At 38.4% G+C, this 16,746-nt stretch overlaps 2 protein-coding genes across 3 annotated transcripts in view; one reads left to right on the forward strand and one right to left on the reverse strand.

Moving 5' to 3' along the window:
* The window catches only part of LOC110834272 (uncharacterized), a 54,107-nt gene that overhangs the window by 16,055 nt on the left and 21,306 nt on the right, over positions 1-16,746 (reverse strand). The gene's annotated exons all lie outside the window — the stretch shown is intronic.
* gol (ring finger protein goliath) overlaps positions 1-16,746 on the forward strand; it is a 37,089-nt gene that overhangs the window by 6,448 nt on the left and 13,895 nt on the right. For both annotated transcript variants that reach the window (XM_022073246.2, XM_022073245.2), the window contains exon 2: positions 13,930-14,062. In XM_022073246.2, the coding sequence (XP_021928938.2) occupies positions 13,930-14,062 (133 nt within the window). The remainder of the gene's footprint in view (positions 1-13,929; positions 14,063-16,746) is intronic.

Below are 16,746 nucleotides of genomic sequence, written 5' to 3' on the forward strand. Positions count from 1 at the left end.
TCTTTATTACGCTGTCTCCTTTAGAGGAGGTTGGCGACATATTATGAACAGGATCCTTCCATCCTTTTCTCGGACTGGGACCTGTTCATATACGTTCTTGGCAGATGATCCAGAAGTGGTTTGCCATTGCCTTCTTCTGTGTGTGAATGGAGTAATTGTTGGGATGCCACGGAGAAACCGGGGAAGCCCCGGAGGAAAACTCCGTGTTGCCTAGAACAGTGGTATGCAACCTGGGGTACGCGAAGACATCTTAGGGGGTACGTGAAATTTAAAAAAATATATATTATTTTATGATAAACACTGAATAATCAGTAATGTAATTTATTTAATTTATTTTAGATGTAGATTATATACTATATATAACTTGAATTATACACCAACAACTTTGGGGGTACAAAGTTGAAGAGAAATTATATCTGGGGGTACGCGACAAGAAAGGTTGAATACCACTTTCCTAGACCACGGTCTTGCCCAACACAAAATAATTGTATATAAGTAGGACAAAATTCATCAAATTATAATCTTTAATTAGGAATAAATTACGACGAGCTTTTTTTATAATGCAGTTTTAATTTTATTACGTTGTTTACAGATAACGACAAATCTGAAGTTCCACCCATTGTTTTGAACGTATTCGAATCTCGGTCTTTCGTTCCAAATTAAAAATGAACTTAATTGAGTACAAATTGACATGAATCTTTTACCGTAATACTAACGAACCGTAAAGTTACAAAATAAGGAAGTGTTGGACAAGTCTGAATGCCATTGAGATGCCTCTGTATGTATTGATCCATTACGTGGCTAGTCGGGTAGATCCAGTGTCTCTCCGCACTACAAGGTTGTCCTAATTTCTTATTTGAATTATACCAAAATATCTAATCGAATTGTTTGATTAGCGTTCATGAATAACTGATGATATGAGAAAAATATTACGAGATATTGGAACAACTCAGTATTATGCAGATCAAACTATGGTACTGCTGCGTCATAGTCAGGAGGTTCTCCATTCAATTCACAGCGTATCTTGACAGACGTTACGCGTGACAAATCAATATCCCATGTTAGAGACCAGAATAGTAATGTTGGCCACGGCCCTCATCGTTCTCAACTAAAATATCATAATCCAGCTACAAGTTGCTGGTCGCTTTATAACATCTGTATTTGATCAAGTGTCTGGTTACTCAGAAACTTAAATATGGTACAGGAAGTTACTTATTGTGTGATGTAAAGGATATTTCAAAAAGATGTATACATATAATACAGAATATTAACCTTGTGTGTATACATCTTTTTTAACGTTCTGTATATTTAATACAAAATATAAGGTGGATCCAAAGAAACATCTCTACAAAACCGTTGGATGTTGCATGAAGGAACTAATACCTAAAAAGTGGCTTAGTAACTTCAGTATGGTCAAAGCGATTCTCCTACGGTAATGTTTACCGGTCGTCCTTTATTATCCTTACAGAACTAAGGACATTTTTGTAGAAGAACGCGTAATTAACACTTATGTTTCTTATCAAACACTTAAAGGAACTGACTGACAACAGCCTAATGTATTTTAGAAGTTCTGTTTGCGCTTCACTGCCTGTCTTATCTTAAGATATAATTAGCATCAGGGTAAATAATCGTATGACTTAGAATACGCAATTGGGAAGTCCATGAAAACCAAGTGGGACTGAAATTGAATGGGACACATCAGCTTTTGGTCTATGCTGATGATGTAAATCTACTGGAGGATAACATAAATACCATAAAGAAAAACACAGAAGCTCTATTTGATACTAGTAAGAAGGTCGGTCTAAAAGTAAACACAAAGGAAACTAAGTATACGTTGTATAATTTGAGGTTTTCACAGCGGTGAGTATGAAGATTTCTGTCTTCTGGGTTGTTGAGCTGTGTAGTCTGGTCGATGTTTACCGACGTTTCAGAGGTCATACTACCTCCATCATCAGGGCAATGAAGATTTCTGTCTTCTGGGTTGTTGCGCTGTGTAGTCTGGTCGATGTTTACCAACGTTTCAGAGGTCATACTGCCTCCGTCATCAGGGCGATGAGTATGAAGATTTCTGTCTTCTGGGTTGTTGCGCTGTGTAGTCTGGTCGATGTTTACCGACGTTTCAGAGGTCATCCTACCTCCATCATCAGGGCGATGAAGATTTCTGTCTTCTGGGTTGTTGCGCTGTGTAGTCTGGTCGATGTTTACCAACGTTTCAGAGGTCATACTGCCTCCGTCATCAGGGCGATGAGTATGAAGATTTCTGTCTTCTGGGTTGTTGCGCTGTGTAGTCTGGTCGATGTTTACCGACGTTTCAGAGGTCATACTACCTCCATCATCAGGGCGATGAAGATTTCTGTCTTCTGGGTTGTTGCGCTGTGTAGTCTGGTCGATGTTAACCAACGTTTATGAGGTCATGCTGCCTCCGTCATCAGGGCGATGAGTATGAAGATTTCTGCCTTCTGGGTTGTTGCGCTGTGTAGTATGGTCGATGTTAACCAACGTTTCAGAGGTCATACTGCCTCCATCATCAGGGCGATGAGTATGAAGATTTCTGTCTTCTGGGTTGTTGCGCTGTGTAGTCTGGTCGATGTTTACCAACGTTTCAGAGGTCATAATGCTTCCGTCATAAGGGCGATGAGTATGAAGATTTCTGTCTTCTGGGTTGTTGCGCTGTGTAGACTGGTCGATGTTAACCAACGTTTCAGAGGTCGTACTGCCTCCTTCATCAGGGGGATGAGTATGAAGATTTCTGTCTTCTGGGTTGTTGCGCTGTGTAGTCTGGTCGATGTTAACGTTACGTTGATGTCTCGTCACCAGAATGCAGGGCAAAATAATAACATAAGGACAGCTAATGGATTCTTTGAAAATGCTGAAAAGTCCGGAATCTTTTCTTTTGTATTCTCGTCTGCTGTCTGAAAACACAAAGACTGAAATAGACAAAAGTATAATTCTGCGTGTAGTTTTGTGTGGAAGTGAAACTTGATCTCTGACATTTAGGGAAGAACGTATACTCAGGTTGTCTGAGCACAGGGTGCTGAGGAGAATATTTGGACCTAAGAGAGATGAATTACTAGGAGGCTGGAGAAATCTGCGTAATGAGGAGCTTTATAAGTTGTTCTCCTCGCCAAATATAATTAGACTGATCAAATAAAGGAGGATGAGATCGGTAGGGCATATAGCTCGCGTGGGAGAAGAGAAGAATGCGTACAGGGTTTTGGTGGGCAAGCCAGAAGGAAAGAAACCTCTAGGAAAACCTAAAAGTAGATAGGCGGATTAAATTAAAATGAATCTGGGAGAAACAGGTTGGGGTGTCACGAACTGGATTGTTCTGACTGAGGACAGGGACCAGTGGCGGGCTCTTGTTAACACGGTAATGAACCTTTGGGTTCCATAAAATGTTGGGAATTTCATTTATTTGTACCATTTTATAAAATTAAATTTGTATGTACTCCTGTTGGCAGTAATCGAGCAAATGTAGGTAGATAAATGTTTATAGATCTGTATGAAACTTTGTTGCGCATGTTACATGGCAGAACGTACACGAAGAGAGACTATGCATTGTTGTATTTTTTTCATTTCACTCGGCCTACTGACTTGAATACAAAACTGATACATGCTTTGATGCGTAATCAAGCTTTGTTTTCATGTAATACTTATTGTCGTCCCGATAGGCTACTCTATTGCGAATGGAACTTTTAGAGGCATGCGAGAATTGAAGTATGTTATCGCGTGGCTTCAATTCTCTCTTCCTGCTTGCCATTACTGTCTGGCACCTGTTAAAAAATCTGATATGCTTTTCGATGTTATCAGTTCAAAACAACGTTTCTTATTGGATGCAATTTCGTGTTTATACGAGCCTCATTATTTATGGCTGTAATTATTTGTGCCTATATAGCGAAACAAAATGTAATAGGTAATGTAATTATTGTGCTATAATGAAATATGTGTGGATACTTTTTGAATATAAAATGTGCTCCGTCATAGTTTCATAGCAGTTTAGGTCAATCCAACTCTCCAGTCATAGACGTGTGTTGTCCTGTACTCGTAAGTAGATGCACAGAGACGGTCTGACCCACTGCAGACTACAAGGAGTTCTGTCGAATGTAGAACAGGTTTAATGAAGCAGAAATCTTCACGTTGCTAACTAAAATGGTGGAAGAGGATCGACTACAAATTAGAAAATAAACAAAATAAAGAAAATTATTTTGAAACGGAATCTGAATTAAACAGAAACGCCTTTATTGGAACAGTTCTGTACATCGAAAATACAGGTTAAAAGTGATGTAAATTACTTGTAGTAAGGGAACAAGTGATTAAAGGAGAATGGTTTGATTGAACATTTATTGTTTTGTCTTTATCTTAAATCAAAGTTGTGCCTTATATCAGAAATACTGTTTATTTTACGAAGTGCACAATATTTAGGTCTTTCGTCGACAACAAATTTGCAGGATGTTACAAATGTAGACGTTCTGCTTAGAAAAAGGAAGAAATTTTAAAATTTGCGCTGCTCAGTAACAGTGGAGTGTACTAATATTGGTCTATGCTTTAGGTGAAGGTAGTGAGTATGTGTGAGATGCTTTGACGACGTTTCGGACATCCGTACTGTAACCTCATGTTAGCCTTGAAGTAATGACCTCCGTTATGTGTGAAGTTCGTGCGAAGAACAGTAAAAACTGGTTCAAACAGGCTGGCAATTCTGGATGTTGTTACGAGCCAAACGGCATGTGTGACCTCGTGTAATGTAAATTTAAGAATATTGACAGTTGTTGTATGAAATCTGGGAAGTGAATTGAAAAATTGTAGTCAGTTGCCCCTTTCCATAGAGAACGGATACTTCCCAGTTTTACTCTTCATGTTCTGTAATGTATGGAATTGGTATAAATGAACAAGAACTTAGGTAATTGGTTATCGAATGTCGTGGACAAATTGATTAGCACTGGAAGTCCTGGGTTAAAATCTCGGTCCGGAGACAGGCTGTCCTGACTGAGATTTTTCCAAGTATTCTTTAGTCGCTCTAGGCAAATGCTGAGATAGTATCGTTCAATAGACCACGACCGCTTCCTTCCACATCCGTTTGAATTCTTTATGTGTTAATCATATATAATCTGAGTTATTAAATAAGCCATAAAAATATATACACATAATTGGCTGTGTATCTCGATACAGTCAATACAAATTTTCAGACTTGAGTCTGTGCCAAAGAATGTAAAAATGGTGGAACTGTTCAGGTCTGAGCCAATATAAAAATTGTAAAAGACCCAGACCCCCGATTTATTGTGCCCTACATGTACTCCTTGTAATCTCTGGAATTTCACACGTGTTTCGTTTGTTCGTTCCTTCCCGTTGTTTACAACGTGTTCTGAATCGTTTTATGTCGTAAGAAAGTATATATAGCACACTACCGGACGTCACGGTCGAGGGATTAGCACTCATGCTTCGTATTCCGGAGACCCTGTTTTCGAAACCAACTGTCCTGGTTGATGATTTTCGTGGTTTTCCTCATTATCTCTAGGACAGTAACTTTAATAGGATTTGACCTCTTCGTTCCACTTCTTGCCATTTTACATTCTAAATAGTTTAATTTCAGAGTCGTTGGCAAGTAAATGAAGAATTCATCACAGTGCAATGCTGTTGCTTGCATGGAGTCTCACGCTTTCTAGTTCAAATATTTATTGAATTCTGCTTGAGCTGGTTGGTACACAGACGCATACTTCTCGTTTTTTTTCTTACGTTCTCACGATTTAAGAAAGTGTTGCAGGCTTTGTAATCACTGATGTGAAATTTGGCTGTAACAGCTTATCGCAATGACAAAAGCACTCTTTCTCAACATAATACTGCGTAACGTTAGTCAGTATTATTCCTCCTTTGAGAACAATTGTAGTAAGTGTCCTACGAACAACGCCTTGGTTACTCAATAAAATTTAAACCAACTCCGTGGAATAGTCATTTCTATGAAGATAAAAAGTATTTCATCTAGTAGAGAAGTTTTAAGTCTCTTATTGTACCCGAAGGCTTATTACGTTTTCACGTCTTTATCGTGTGCCAGAGGAATCCGGTTCACACCGTCATATGCTGTTTATTTACGATCCATATTAATATCCTTCCGTATAGGCCATCTCTCACATGATCTGGTCTCTTCCTTCTAGGTTTTGCCGCAAAAGGTGTGTGTGTATGTCCCATGACCCCCCCCCCCCCCAATATGTTACACGCTCAGCCCATTTGACCATTTGATTCTCCTTGTGTTTATCTCTCCCCCCACTGGACAAATGGTTGGATATCGTCTTAAAATAGGCCACAGATATTTTCTTGAAACTTCCCAATACAAATTCATTTTGTCTTTCCTGACTATGGTATGATCAATCCCAGCCACCGGCAGGATGGGGGGAACTGATGTCTGCTATGAAACGTCTTGGCGGAAGTCTTGAACTGATAGGCCTATGATACACTTGCTCGTTGTTTGATGTATAAAAATGGCCGCTAATTTCGACCCCTGGTGTTAGCAACCAAAATACACTGAGTGTACATTGTAATCATATATTAATCACTTATATGCATTACAGAATCTGCGTTAATTAATTAATTAATTATTACTTTTGAAGCGTATTTGTTGCCCTCATTCTTTTCTCGTCGCATTTAAAAAAATCTCGTAATTTCGTCAACGATTTATTTTCCTGGTTATTTGCAATGTTCATCATAAGTGTCTTACAGCTGTGTTAATGTAAACTCTTTTTTCGTATCTCAAGTTTGAGAACATTTTACTTCAACGCTAGGGTCGTTTTACCTTTTCAGCTTTACCTCGTAAACCCAAATGGTATTCGTGCAGTTAATAATGCCTGAGTGCACATGACGCACTGAAGTACTCGTGAGTATCTTGTTATATGGGCAGCGTAAGCCAGCAGTTCGTTGTGTGGGGGTGATAATTGCCTTGTTCAAGTCCGTGCATCAGCCCGTTCATTGCCTTATTTACTCTGCGGTGAATTCTCGTTCATCAATATAATTCGCAACTTACTGGATGGCTTCTTGGTAACCTACGAGCAGTAGAAATAGACTACGCATTATGAATCTCCTCTTGAAGTTCTCCCATAAGCACCTCTCAGAAACTTAACATAATTAAGTAGCTACTTAGTTCTCGTGGGACAGTCGTTCAGACTAACACTTATAATAAATGACATAGTTTTCTAGTAGAGTTGCCATTCTCATTAGCTTGATTGGTTCGTGGGTTATTTAACAATGCTGTATCAATTTCTTTTGCGATAGGACCTGATCTTTTAATACTGCTTGGATGAGCTTTGCCTCAGAGTGCGTTTCCCGTTAAAGCGGAAAGACTTATTTAGTTGGCCTTAAGAATGTCCTTTATTCCTGGAAGTATGAGTATTTGAGTATGTTTTCATGATTAAGAATAGCGACAGTGAATCTGTTTACATTAATGTGCTGCTGATGTTCTTTATAACATTAGGAGGTCACCAACTTCAGTGTGCTGAACGTCCTGATAGGACGAACATATTTTAAACTGCTTTATAGTTCTTCGTCCTGTATACTACGTGGCATTCTTCAGACTCCGGTCGCAAAGTTTTCTATCTCTGCCTCCATGATTGGCTGTTTTACAGTCTTTCTTTCCCTGGATATTCTACGCTCTGAGAGTTCCTATGTATTTATGCTTTTCTCCTGTTATGTTTTTTTCTTTCTGTCATTATGCTTTCTTATTCCTATTTTGTTTTTCTTTTCTTTGTGAGATTTCAGATCCTCATGACAACAGTACGAAGACAGCTGTCTTCTGGGCCTTTGCGCTGTGGAGTCTGGTAGATATTGACTGGCGTTTTAGAGGATCGTACTCATCACCCAGCTTTGCTGAAACGTCGGGAAATATCCACGAAACTACATGACGCAACATCCCAGAAGACAGCCATCTTATTTATCTCCTTTATGCATCCAGTTTCCTTTCCGTTTTGCTCTGTCGTTCATTCGACTGGTGGAGAGTAGCTTATAGTACACAGTGATAAGTAAAAATGTATTCCAAAATATAAACCGGATTAATAAAAATCATTCCACGTCAGTGTCCTTTGGCCCTCTTTCATGTTTTAGACGTCCAGTCTTCATCAAACCACACCTTATTCTTTCTTTGTTGTTACAACGGTAAATTCCACTTTGCTATTTGACTAAGTATTTCTAACAATCTTCCCAACCAGGACCTTAATCTGTTGTCCATTCAGTGTTTGTTAGTGCCTTCTACATAATCAGGTTTTCCGCTACGTAAACCACTTTGACATAATCTAGACGTTTATGCTTGGGTTTGCCCAAATCATTTATAAGTCTTTGTATTCCTGTTTGGATAAAAATGTATGTTCACGAATATATAATCGAAGTTCCTCTTGTTCGAAAATCTTCGTCCATTGTCAGGCTTTCTGGTTTCTTTCTGGCGAAGAGAAATTAGTGTTTAAAAAGGGAATTATTGAAGGTGTTAATTAAGAGAATGGTATCGGACGCATGAAACAAAGTAATCAGATCAAATACAGAGTTGTATGATGCTAGCTGTTACATGAAAACATAACACGAATGCTTCGTTGTAGTACTGATAATTCAAAGTCGGGATCGAAGGAGACTTTATGGACCCGTCTATGTCTGTCTGTCGAAATTGTTGTGCATCAGTCGTCTGGCGTCACATTTGTGCAAGAATTGCTGCAGCAGCAATAATGAATTCAGATTACAGAATGACCCAAGGTTCCCCCCCCCCAAAAAAAAAAAAAAAAAAAAAAAAGAGGCCACGTATGGCATTAGTACAACAGTGACCTACGTCACGTGGCGTAAAGAACACCTTCCCAATCTTGTTCTTACTGCAAATCTGTCGAACATCGGTAGTCATTTTACGGAGTTTGGATGTTAATACGGATTTCGGCTTTTTAACTACTTCAGATCCTGTAGATCTACAGCACACATTTAGGTCACTCAAGGCATTACAGCAATACTTGCGATAAAAATAGATTACAGCGTAGTTGTAGACACGCAATATAAACTGTTTTCTTTAACCCGACGTTAATAGTGGATTATTTGAATAATATGCTCTCACAAACCCCTGGAAAATTCTTGCGGTGCATTGTTCTTGGTAATGTAATATGAATTGGTGGGCACTGTGAAGAAAGCATTCACTTCGAGGAACAAAATTGCTTTCTCCCGGATCCTGTATGCGCCATATTTTAATTAGTCCCACTTAATGAACGTTCAGAGTTGATTTACGTTCAGAGTTTTGGGCCTTGAAACCCGTGGTACGTATATGTACCGCCAGCTTTAACGTTCAATAACTCGTATGGTTCTCATAATAAACGGCAATTATTACTTTAAGCAACATCAATTTATTTATCTTATGATGGAAACTCGCTGTGTTTTATTTGCTGTAAGAACTGAATGTTGTGTGTTACTTAGACGAGCTTCTACTTCGAAGAATTACTTGTGGTCCGTAACATTCTTGTTTGAGGCCTTCTGTAGCCTACACGAAACGCAAATGAAACTTTACCAGTAAAAAGAAATAAGCTGGTAAGCGATGTGAAATGTAGATCTTTTTAAAGACTTCATTTTTCATTTGGAACATACTCCAATACCTTGAATATTTAACAAGATACGAGGAAAATTAATTTCCGACTCCTAGGCGCGTCCCAATTAGCCTTGCAACAGTAGACTTGTATGTGCAGTAAATTAACGCTAAGGCTAACGAGGTGTGGAAAATCATAATGAACGCATGTTGAAAAAACATGTTCCGTGCTTCACTGGGGAAAGGACTTGCTGTTATATTTCCGTATTGGGTTCTTAGCCCTCAGCGGTGCTGTTGTGTCGATGCTTATTAAAGGCTCTGAGTCGTGAGTTAATGATCACCAAGTACAACATTGGCCGTTGAGATTATTGATGTACGAAAGAAACTTAGTTATGCAGACATCCTTGGTTTTAATTACGTGCAAACTTTCGTACTTCATAGCTCGGTCAATTCCAGTTTACACACTCATGTGCTGTTCTACCACACGGCCCAGTCGGTTTGCATTGCAGCACACTCCGTCTCATAAATATGTCCAATAAAATCTTCTCCGGCAACCAGTCGCCTTCCGAGGATCCGGTCACATCAGAACCCTGAAGATGGGGACAGAGTTTGTTCCCGAAACGTCGGTTTACTACGGTAACCAGTTAACGCGGCTGATTGCCCGAGAAGATTTTATTGATTGTACTCGCCGCGAAAGTCTCAAATCCTATATCATAAATATGTTGTTAGAATCCTGAATAAGACTGTTTGGTGGTTCCACTGCCCCGTTAGGACAATACGGGGACTTTGCCTTAACCATTTAAAGCCCAGTGGTAACTTTTTGTACTGCCAACTGTAACATTCAGTAACTCCGTATTTTACCCACATAGTGTATTTACGATTCATGGAATAAACAGCAATTATTTTCCTAAACAATATTAACCAAATGATCTTTATAATGGAGAGGCGTTGTGTTTGATTTTTATTTACACACGCTTCGCTCTTCGAAAGGTTAATGTAAGCCAAAATTCATTTTTTCTACATCGTTCCAGATACATCACCCATAAAATCCCTAATTTAATTTGACGTTGCAGACAGAGACTCTGCAGTTGATAAAGAATAGTAAAATTACGAAAAGAACATAAGCGCTACGTAGTGTCGTTATGTAAAAAAAAGAGTAATAATAACTGACTTACATATGAGACTGCGAAAAATATACCTAGTTTTGTTCAAAACATTATTTCATCTCTAATGAAAAGATAAAACCGGTAACTGGTTGTAAAATAGTAGTACTTTCCATTTTTTAATAAATTACGTAGTGTGTAATACTAATTAGTGGCCCGCGAACCGCCGGTGGAGAAACCCTGTACTCTGCTATACAATGCATGCAAAGTGTTGCTATTTTTAATGTGTAGCGGCTGGCGTCTTTCCACTTGAATGCCGTGCTTGTTCATATGCACAGCGTATGCCTTTGTGGGACATTAGCATCAATAGAAGAATTGTTATAGGTGACGTTGATATCTCACTGTAATGATTCTCATGGAGAACACAGAATTAACTCCATGAAATGTTTATTGTAGTACAGTCGGCCAAGAACTTACCCACCTTTCATAGGAGCATAAGATTCATTTCCGTGTTCACAAGAGCACGCCTCCTCAGCCAGATGAATCCAGTTCCCATCCTCATACACCGATCCATTTTAATATTTGCCTCTTACCTACGTCTATGCTTGCCTAGTGCTACCTTAGCTTCTAGTTTTTCGATTAATATTTTGTATATGTTTCTAGGATCTAAAAATTAAGTCCCTTCCATATACACCCGCACAAAATGTGAGATACTTTTTGTATTTAATTGTTTACGCTTTTGGATTGAAGATGGGAAAACAAAATATTCCGAACTGAGTAAATGAGTGGCAGTAAGCATTTCTCGAATTTAACGCTCTCTCGATTTCCTCATAAACATAATTTTGATGTATCAGTGTCGATTAATTTTCGCCACAATTCATTGCACCTCACGTAGCAAGCGAAATGTGACTTTAATGTGGGTCGCTCCATGAGTCATTGAGTACCTACACGGTGACTAGCTCTTGGCTTCCATTATCTGCTGATAACCATGTTGTATTTGAAGAAGAAACAAACATAAACACTTATTATCATATGTAACGTTACCAGCTGACAGGTATCACAGAAGTGTAAGACAAAAAATTCACACAAGATTTTAATCGGAAATCATGGAGGTAGAAGAAGACCACTTAGGAGGGATCTAGACGCAGATGAGGTGATATCAGAACGGATCTTAGAGAGAGAAAAAATTGTGCATTGGATTTACCTGGCGTCAGTACGAAATTACTACAAATGTTTGCACAACACTTAAGTGGGTGTAAATATAATTTCCAGGAAACAAAATTTGTGTGTGACATATTCACTCACGTAGACCTAAACGGAAAAGTACCATCGGAAAAAGAGTCGTGCAGGAAATTGCACTTTAGCTTTGTTTAAATGTAAATGGTACAATCGATAGAATGTGTGGGATATTTGAAGAGTTCCAGAGTAATCTATTCCTTGCAATAAATTCAAGTTGACCGTCTTTCAGTTCTCAGACGTACAGTTGGAGTCTAATTTTCGAATGACTCTGTGTAGGCCAGTGTGCGAGATTCCTCTGAAATTTGGACGGGAGACTGCTAAAACAGCAAAGTGTCCATACGAGTTGTTTGATATGAGATTGTATTCTAATTAAAGTCTAGAAAGTGGGTCATAGTATAGAAAATATCTGCGTAACAACAAATGAGTTGTTTTATCTGTAATGTTTATGTAAAGATTTCCAGCTTTGGAAAACCTTTATTTAACAGGATAAACGTATGAGTGTTAACTCTTTCAATTAAGCTGTCATTCATTGCGAGCCGATGGAAATAAACATACCATGTGTACTATAGTCCGCTATTGGACACTATCTTGTGCCAGTTTCATTCTGTCCAGATACAACTTATTTATTAAGATCAGTTTTAATATTACCTTCTCATTTACGCGTACATCTCATAAAGTTGTCTTCCGTTCAGTTTTATATGAGCGAATTATTTTTTTTAAGATTACTAAATATTTATTATATAAATGCTATTATTTTTTGTCATTGACTAAAAGCAACACAAATTTGGTAATCATACTGTGTTTTAACTTTGCAGCCCTCATAGAATTTTTAGTTTTTTAAGATGCAGGAAAGGTTGTCTAGCCCTGTTATAAGTGAAGCGTAACATGATAAAGCATTTCGAATCTTCTTGTTGGAACAGTGGTCTCGCCTTCACGTTATCTGATTATCTGAAATTTTATTCCTGGCATTGCCAGAGTCCATTTCGAACGTTTAAGTTGGTGCTTGCAACACTCCGCTCTCCAAGCATTGGTTAATGTCAAGCGCTAGACATAATCACAATTTTAAAGGTTCAATGGACTGATAAATCCTTGCGTAAATCTAAACGTAGTTCCATTCATTATTCTTAAAACCTGTGCACTGACTGCATTTAAAGAGCTGGTAAACTGATTAAGGGCTTCTTTGTAGGAATTATGAATTTGCTCAAAATGGGAAGATTTTGGTGATAACTGTTTGGAAATTATCAATGACTGTAAATCACATGTGTTAAATTGTTTTGGCGACTTAACGGACAATTGAGGTCACTACTGATATTTATATTTCCTCAGAATCTCGACGGAAAACTGAGAGTTTCCGTTAAAATATGCCACGACCATTTATCCTCATACTATTTCAAATTCACCCGTCATTTAGACCAGAGGTCCACAACCAGTGTGTCGCGAATTTTATAAGAGATGTTATATTTCTGCGTTATAGATAGAAAAAGGCAGTAATTATAATTCTTTCATCACCGATATTTTTATTTAACATGCGTTATTTTTTGTTTAATATGCCTGCATTCGTATAGTGCAAGGATGTGCATGTAAATACGTACATGTTTATGGCCGGACTTAAATTTTGTATCCCCATTTCGTGAGGCAAAATCTTTTAGTGTGCCGTTATGTGTCATAAACAAATTAGCAGTAAATGTCAAATTGCTTCTGTCCATTGATTGCGTTAGCCTACACACGAATTCAGGTGATGCCTGAAGGTAAAGTTAAATCCCGCGCCTACAAAGGGGGGCGAAGATAAACGCTTTAGGGAAAATCTACAGCTGATGGTATTAGTGGCTGTTATTGTTTCAGGTGGATGCGCCCAACGGAAAAGCACGTAGATGACTGTCCAGGCAGCTAAAAGGAAAATAAGTGTGTTAGGTTTTAATATACGGCAGTGTTTCCAGCTGTAATAAAAACGCTGTGTGAACCTGCATAAATTGTCAGGCCGACAGAGGTCCAGTTGAGAAACACTGCATTGGAGAACATTTACTTACTTTGGATGCTAATGTAAGTTTTTTCTTGTATCCACAGGAAATATTAGTGCCGTGTTAACGTATAAGAGGAAAGGCGAAGGTTTGGCTAGTCTTGTGGATGGAGACGTTAGGGTAATGACATACATCACAGTGGGCAACCCCTGTCCCAAGGAAAGCTCCAATATCAACAGGTGAGTGAGGTGCCAGCTCTAAACTTAACAATTTTCAGTACAAGTACAAAACTTGTTTCAAATATGCATGAAGCTTAAGAACTTTCAACAGAGGCAAAATAATCTACAGAGTAGGAGTGATTTAACGTAATCTTTTCATGCAAACTTGAATACTTACATAATGATTTAAACTTTCAATTGTGGGTGGAAAATTATTGAATAACTTGATATCCGTATAGTACCGGGTCTACAGTTTATGAGCTTACATTGCGTTATCGGCCGGTGCTGTTGACGAAGGCGGGACTTGTACGCGTGAGTCACGGGCGAGTCAGTTTCGGTGCTGTTAGTAACAGCGAACTACGAATATTTCTCGTCACTAATACATGTTATTACATTAATTGTTTTTACCTTAAATCACAAAAAGAAAATATTCGACAATTTCCCAAGAAGAGCTTCGTCGAGTATTTCGAAACATGTTAACGAGATGTGAAACTGCTTGCAAGCACAAGGAAGTCACTTTGAACATCTTTTGTGATTTAAGGGAAGAACAATTAATGTAATAACATGTATGAATGTAGTTCGCTGTTACTAACAGCACCGAAACTGATTCGCCCGTGACTCACGCGTACAAGTCCCGCCTACGTCAACAGCACCGGCCGATACCGCAATGTAAGCACGACCGTAACCTCATAAATTGTAGACCCGGTATAATCCTTTGTGATAACTAATGAGGTTAGTATTTGACATATTAAGGTCATATTTATGTCTTGTTTTTAAATTGTGTACATCTATATTTCCTCGAAATTTTCCCAAGTTTTCCACCGCAAATGATTGTAGACAGAATATGAATTTACTTGTAAGTGGAAGCATAATAAATTTCCGAAATAATTTTCTACGACTCTGCTTTTAACACCTGCCATTATTCTAATTATTTTATTTTGGATGCAGAGCTTAGTTCTGGAATATTATATGCAATGTGTTATTTTTCTGATTTAATTTACTGTCAAAACCTATATTTCAAGAAGGACAAATTTTATGTAGTTTGTTTTTATCAAAATTTATTGCCAGTTTGCTAACTTTAAACAATTTATTTAGGTTGGGAAAGATATCATTCACTATAATTTGAAGATAGACCAATTCTGGATGTGCTGTAATGATACTTATATCATCAGCAAAATAATAGGTTTGGATTGATTGTTTATAGTTGCAGGCAAATCATTGATATATGAGGAAAAGGAAGGTGCCAAGTACCAAACTTTTTGGCACTCCATGATTTACAGTGCGCCATTCTGAATAGGTGTTATAAATAACTCCCTGATAGCAGAACCCCCAGGTTCAACACCGACAACATCTTCCTTCCACACTCTTTCCTTTTCATCATACTCTGAATAGGTGTTATGGGGGGGACTTAATTTCTACTTTCTGCCTTCCATTATTTAGGTAAGATTTAAACCATTGGGTGCCGGGTTTCGTATATTTCAAAAATTCGCAAATATCTCTATATATTACAATTTTTCGAGAATTTTCCAAATTGTCTATAAAATGTATGAATTACTCATTACTTAACAAGTGTTAGTATGCCATGTCTTTCTTATCTGTCTTAACTTCACCACGCTAATAATATAATGTGATTTTTTAAACGATAACACAATGTTAGGAATATTCCATAAATTACCAACTTCGGTAACCTATTTCTCTACTTACTCTACGCTTCATAAGAAGCCAACAGTCACTCAAGAAATTCCCAACATTTATGGAAGCCGTGTTTAACTACCAAGTTTGTCTTCTGCTTTTACAACAAGCAAAATGCAACTGAAACAGTCATCGATTTTTGCCCTAAACAGACGTGATTTTTTAGGAAGCTAATTTTACAAAATGCAGCACACTCAAATTAATGATTTGCTTTAACTTTGTGACCCACATAAGACGTTCTATAGATCCTGATACTGAACACAGCTTTACGCCACAGGGAAATAAAGTAACGGATGCGCAGAGCAGCCTTACGAAAGCGGTTACTGCTTAATTACGTCACAACGCCGTTCCTTCGACTCACTTCCTACATCCATACTTTGTTGATTCCTCTCAGTAGTTCAGGGCTCTGTTTCCGCAGCCTAAACTGATCTATTGTGTCGCGAAGCATTCTCTCTCTTAAACAAGTTCAAAGACACTTTGCATACTGTGTGAATACAAATTTTTCGTGCTTCCTGGTGCTTCGATGTATGAAAAATGAAGGTGAACAGGAAGTATAAGGGTGATGATATTATCTACGAGGACAGGGGTCGCTAACGGTGAATACCACCTTTCTCCAGGAAAACAAAATAAACTGACCAAAATAAATAACAAGGCTAACGAGATAAACAAAAGAAAGAAGGCATCTGAAAAACAAAAAAGAGTGTTGCATTGGAATACTCCTTTCGACTCTGAGTATCGATCACAATTTCCTGGTCTCGGCCTGTCACAGTGGATTACAACAACAAAAAAACACCCATAATTCATTCTTCGAGCGCGCATGCGCGTGTTGCGCTGTTCTGTCTGCTGTAACACCTAAAGCGATCAATTGTCCCGCCGCTGCAGTGCGCCATATTGTCCAGTAGCTAGGGACCCACTGGCGCGACTAGCCGCGTGCGGCGTGTCGAGTGTTGTCGCGCGCGGCTGTTATTTGTATTGCTTTTTATAGGTGCGAAACCCACTGACGCTGGCTATGC

Source organism: Zootermopsis nevadensis, unplaced genomic scaffold (genome assembly GCF_977971745.1).
Source record: "Zootermopsis nevadensis isolate Lab colony 2312 unplaced genomic scaffold, Znev_1.0 Znev_ptg000022l, whole genome shotgun sequence".
Lineage (NCBI taxonomy): Eukaryota > Metazoa > Arthropoda > Insecta > Blattodea > Termopsidae > Zootermopsis > Zootermopsis nevadensis.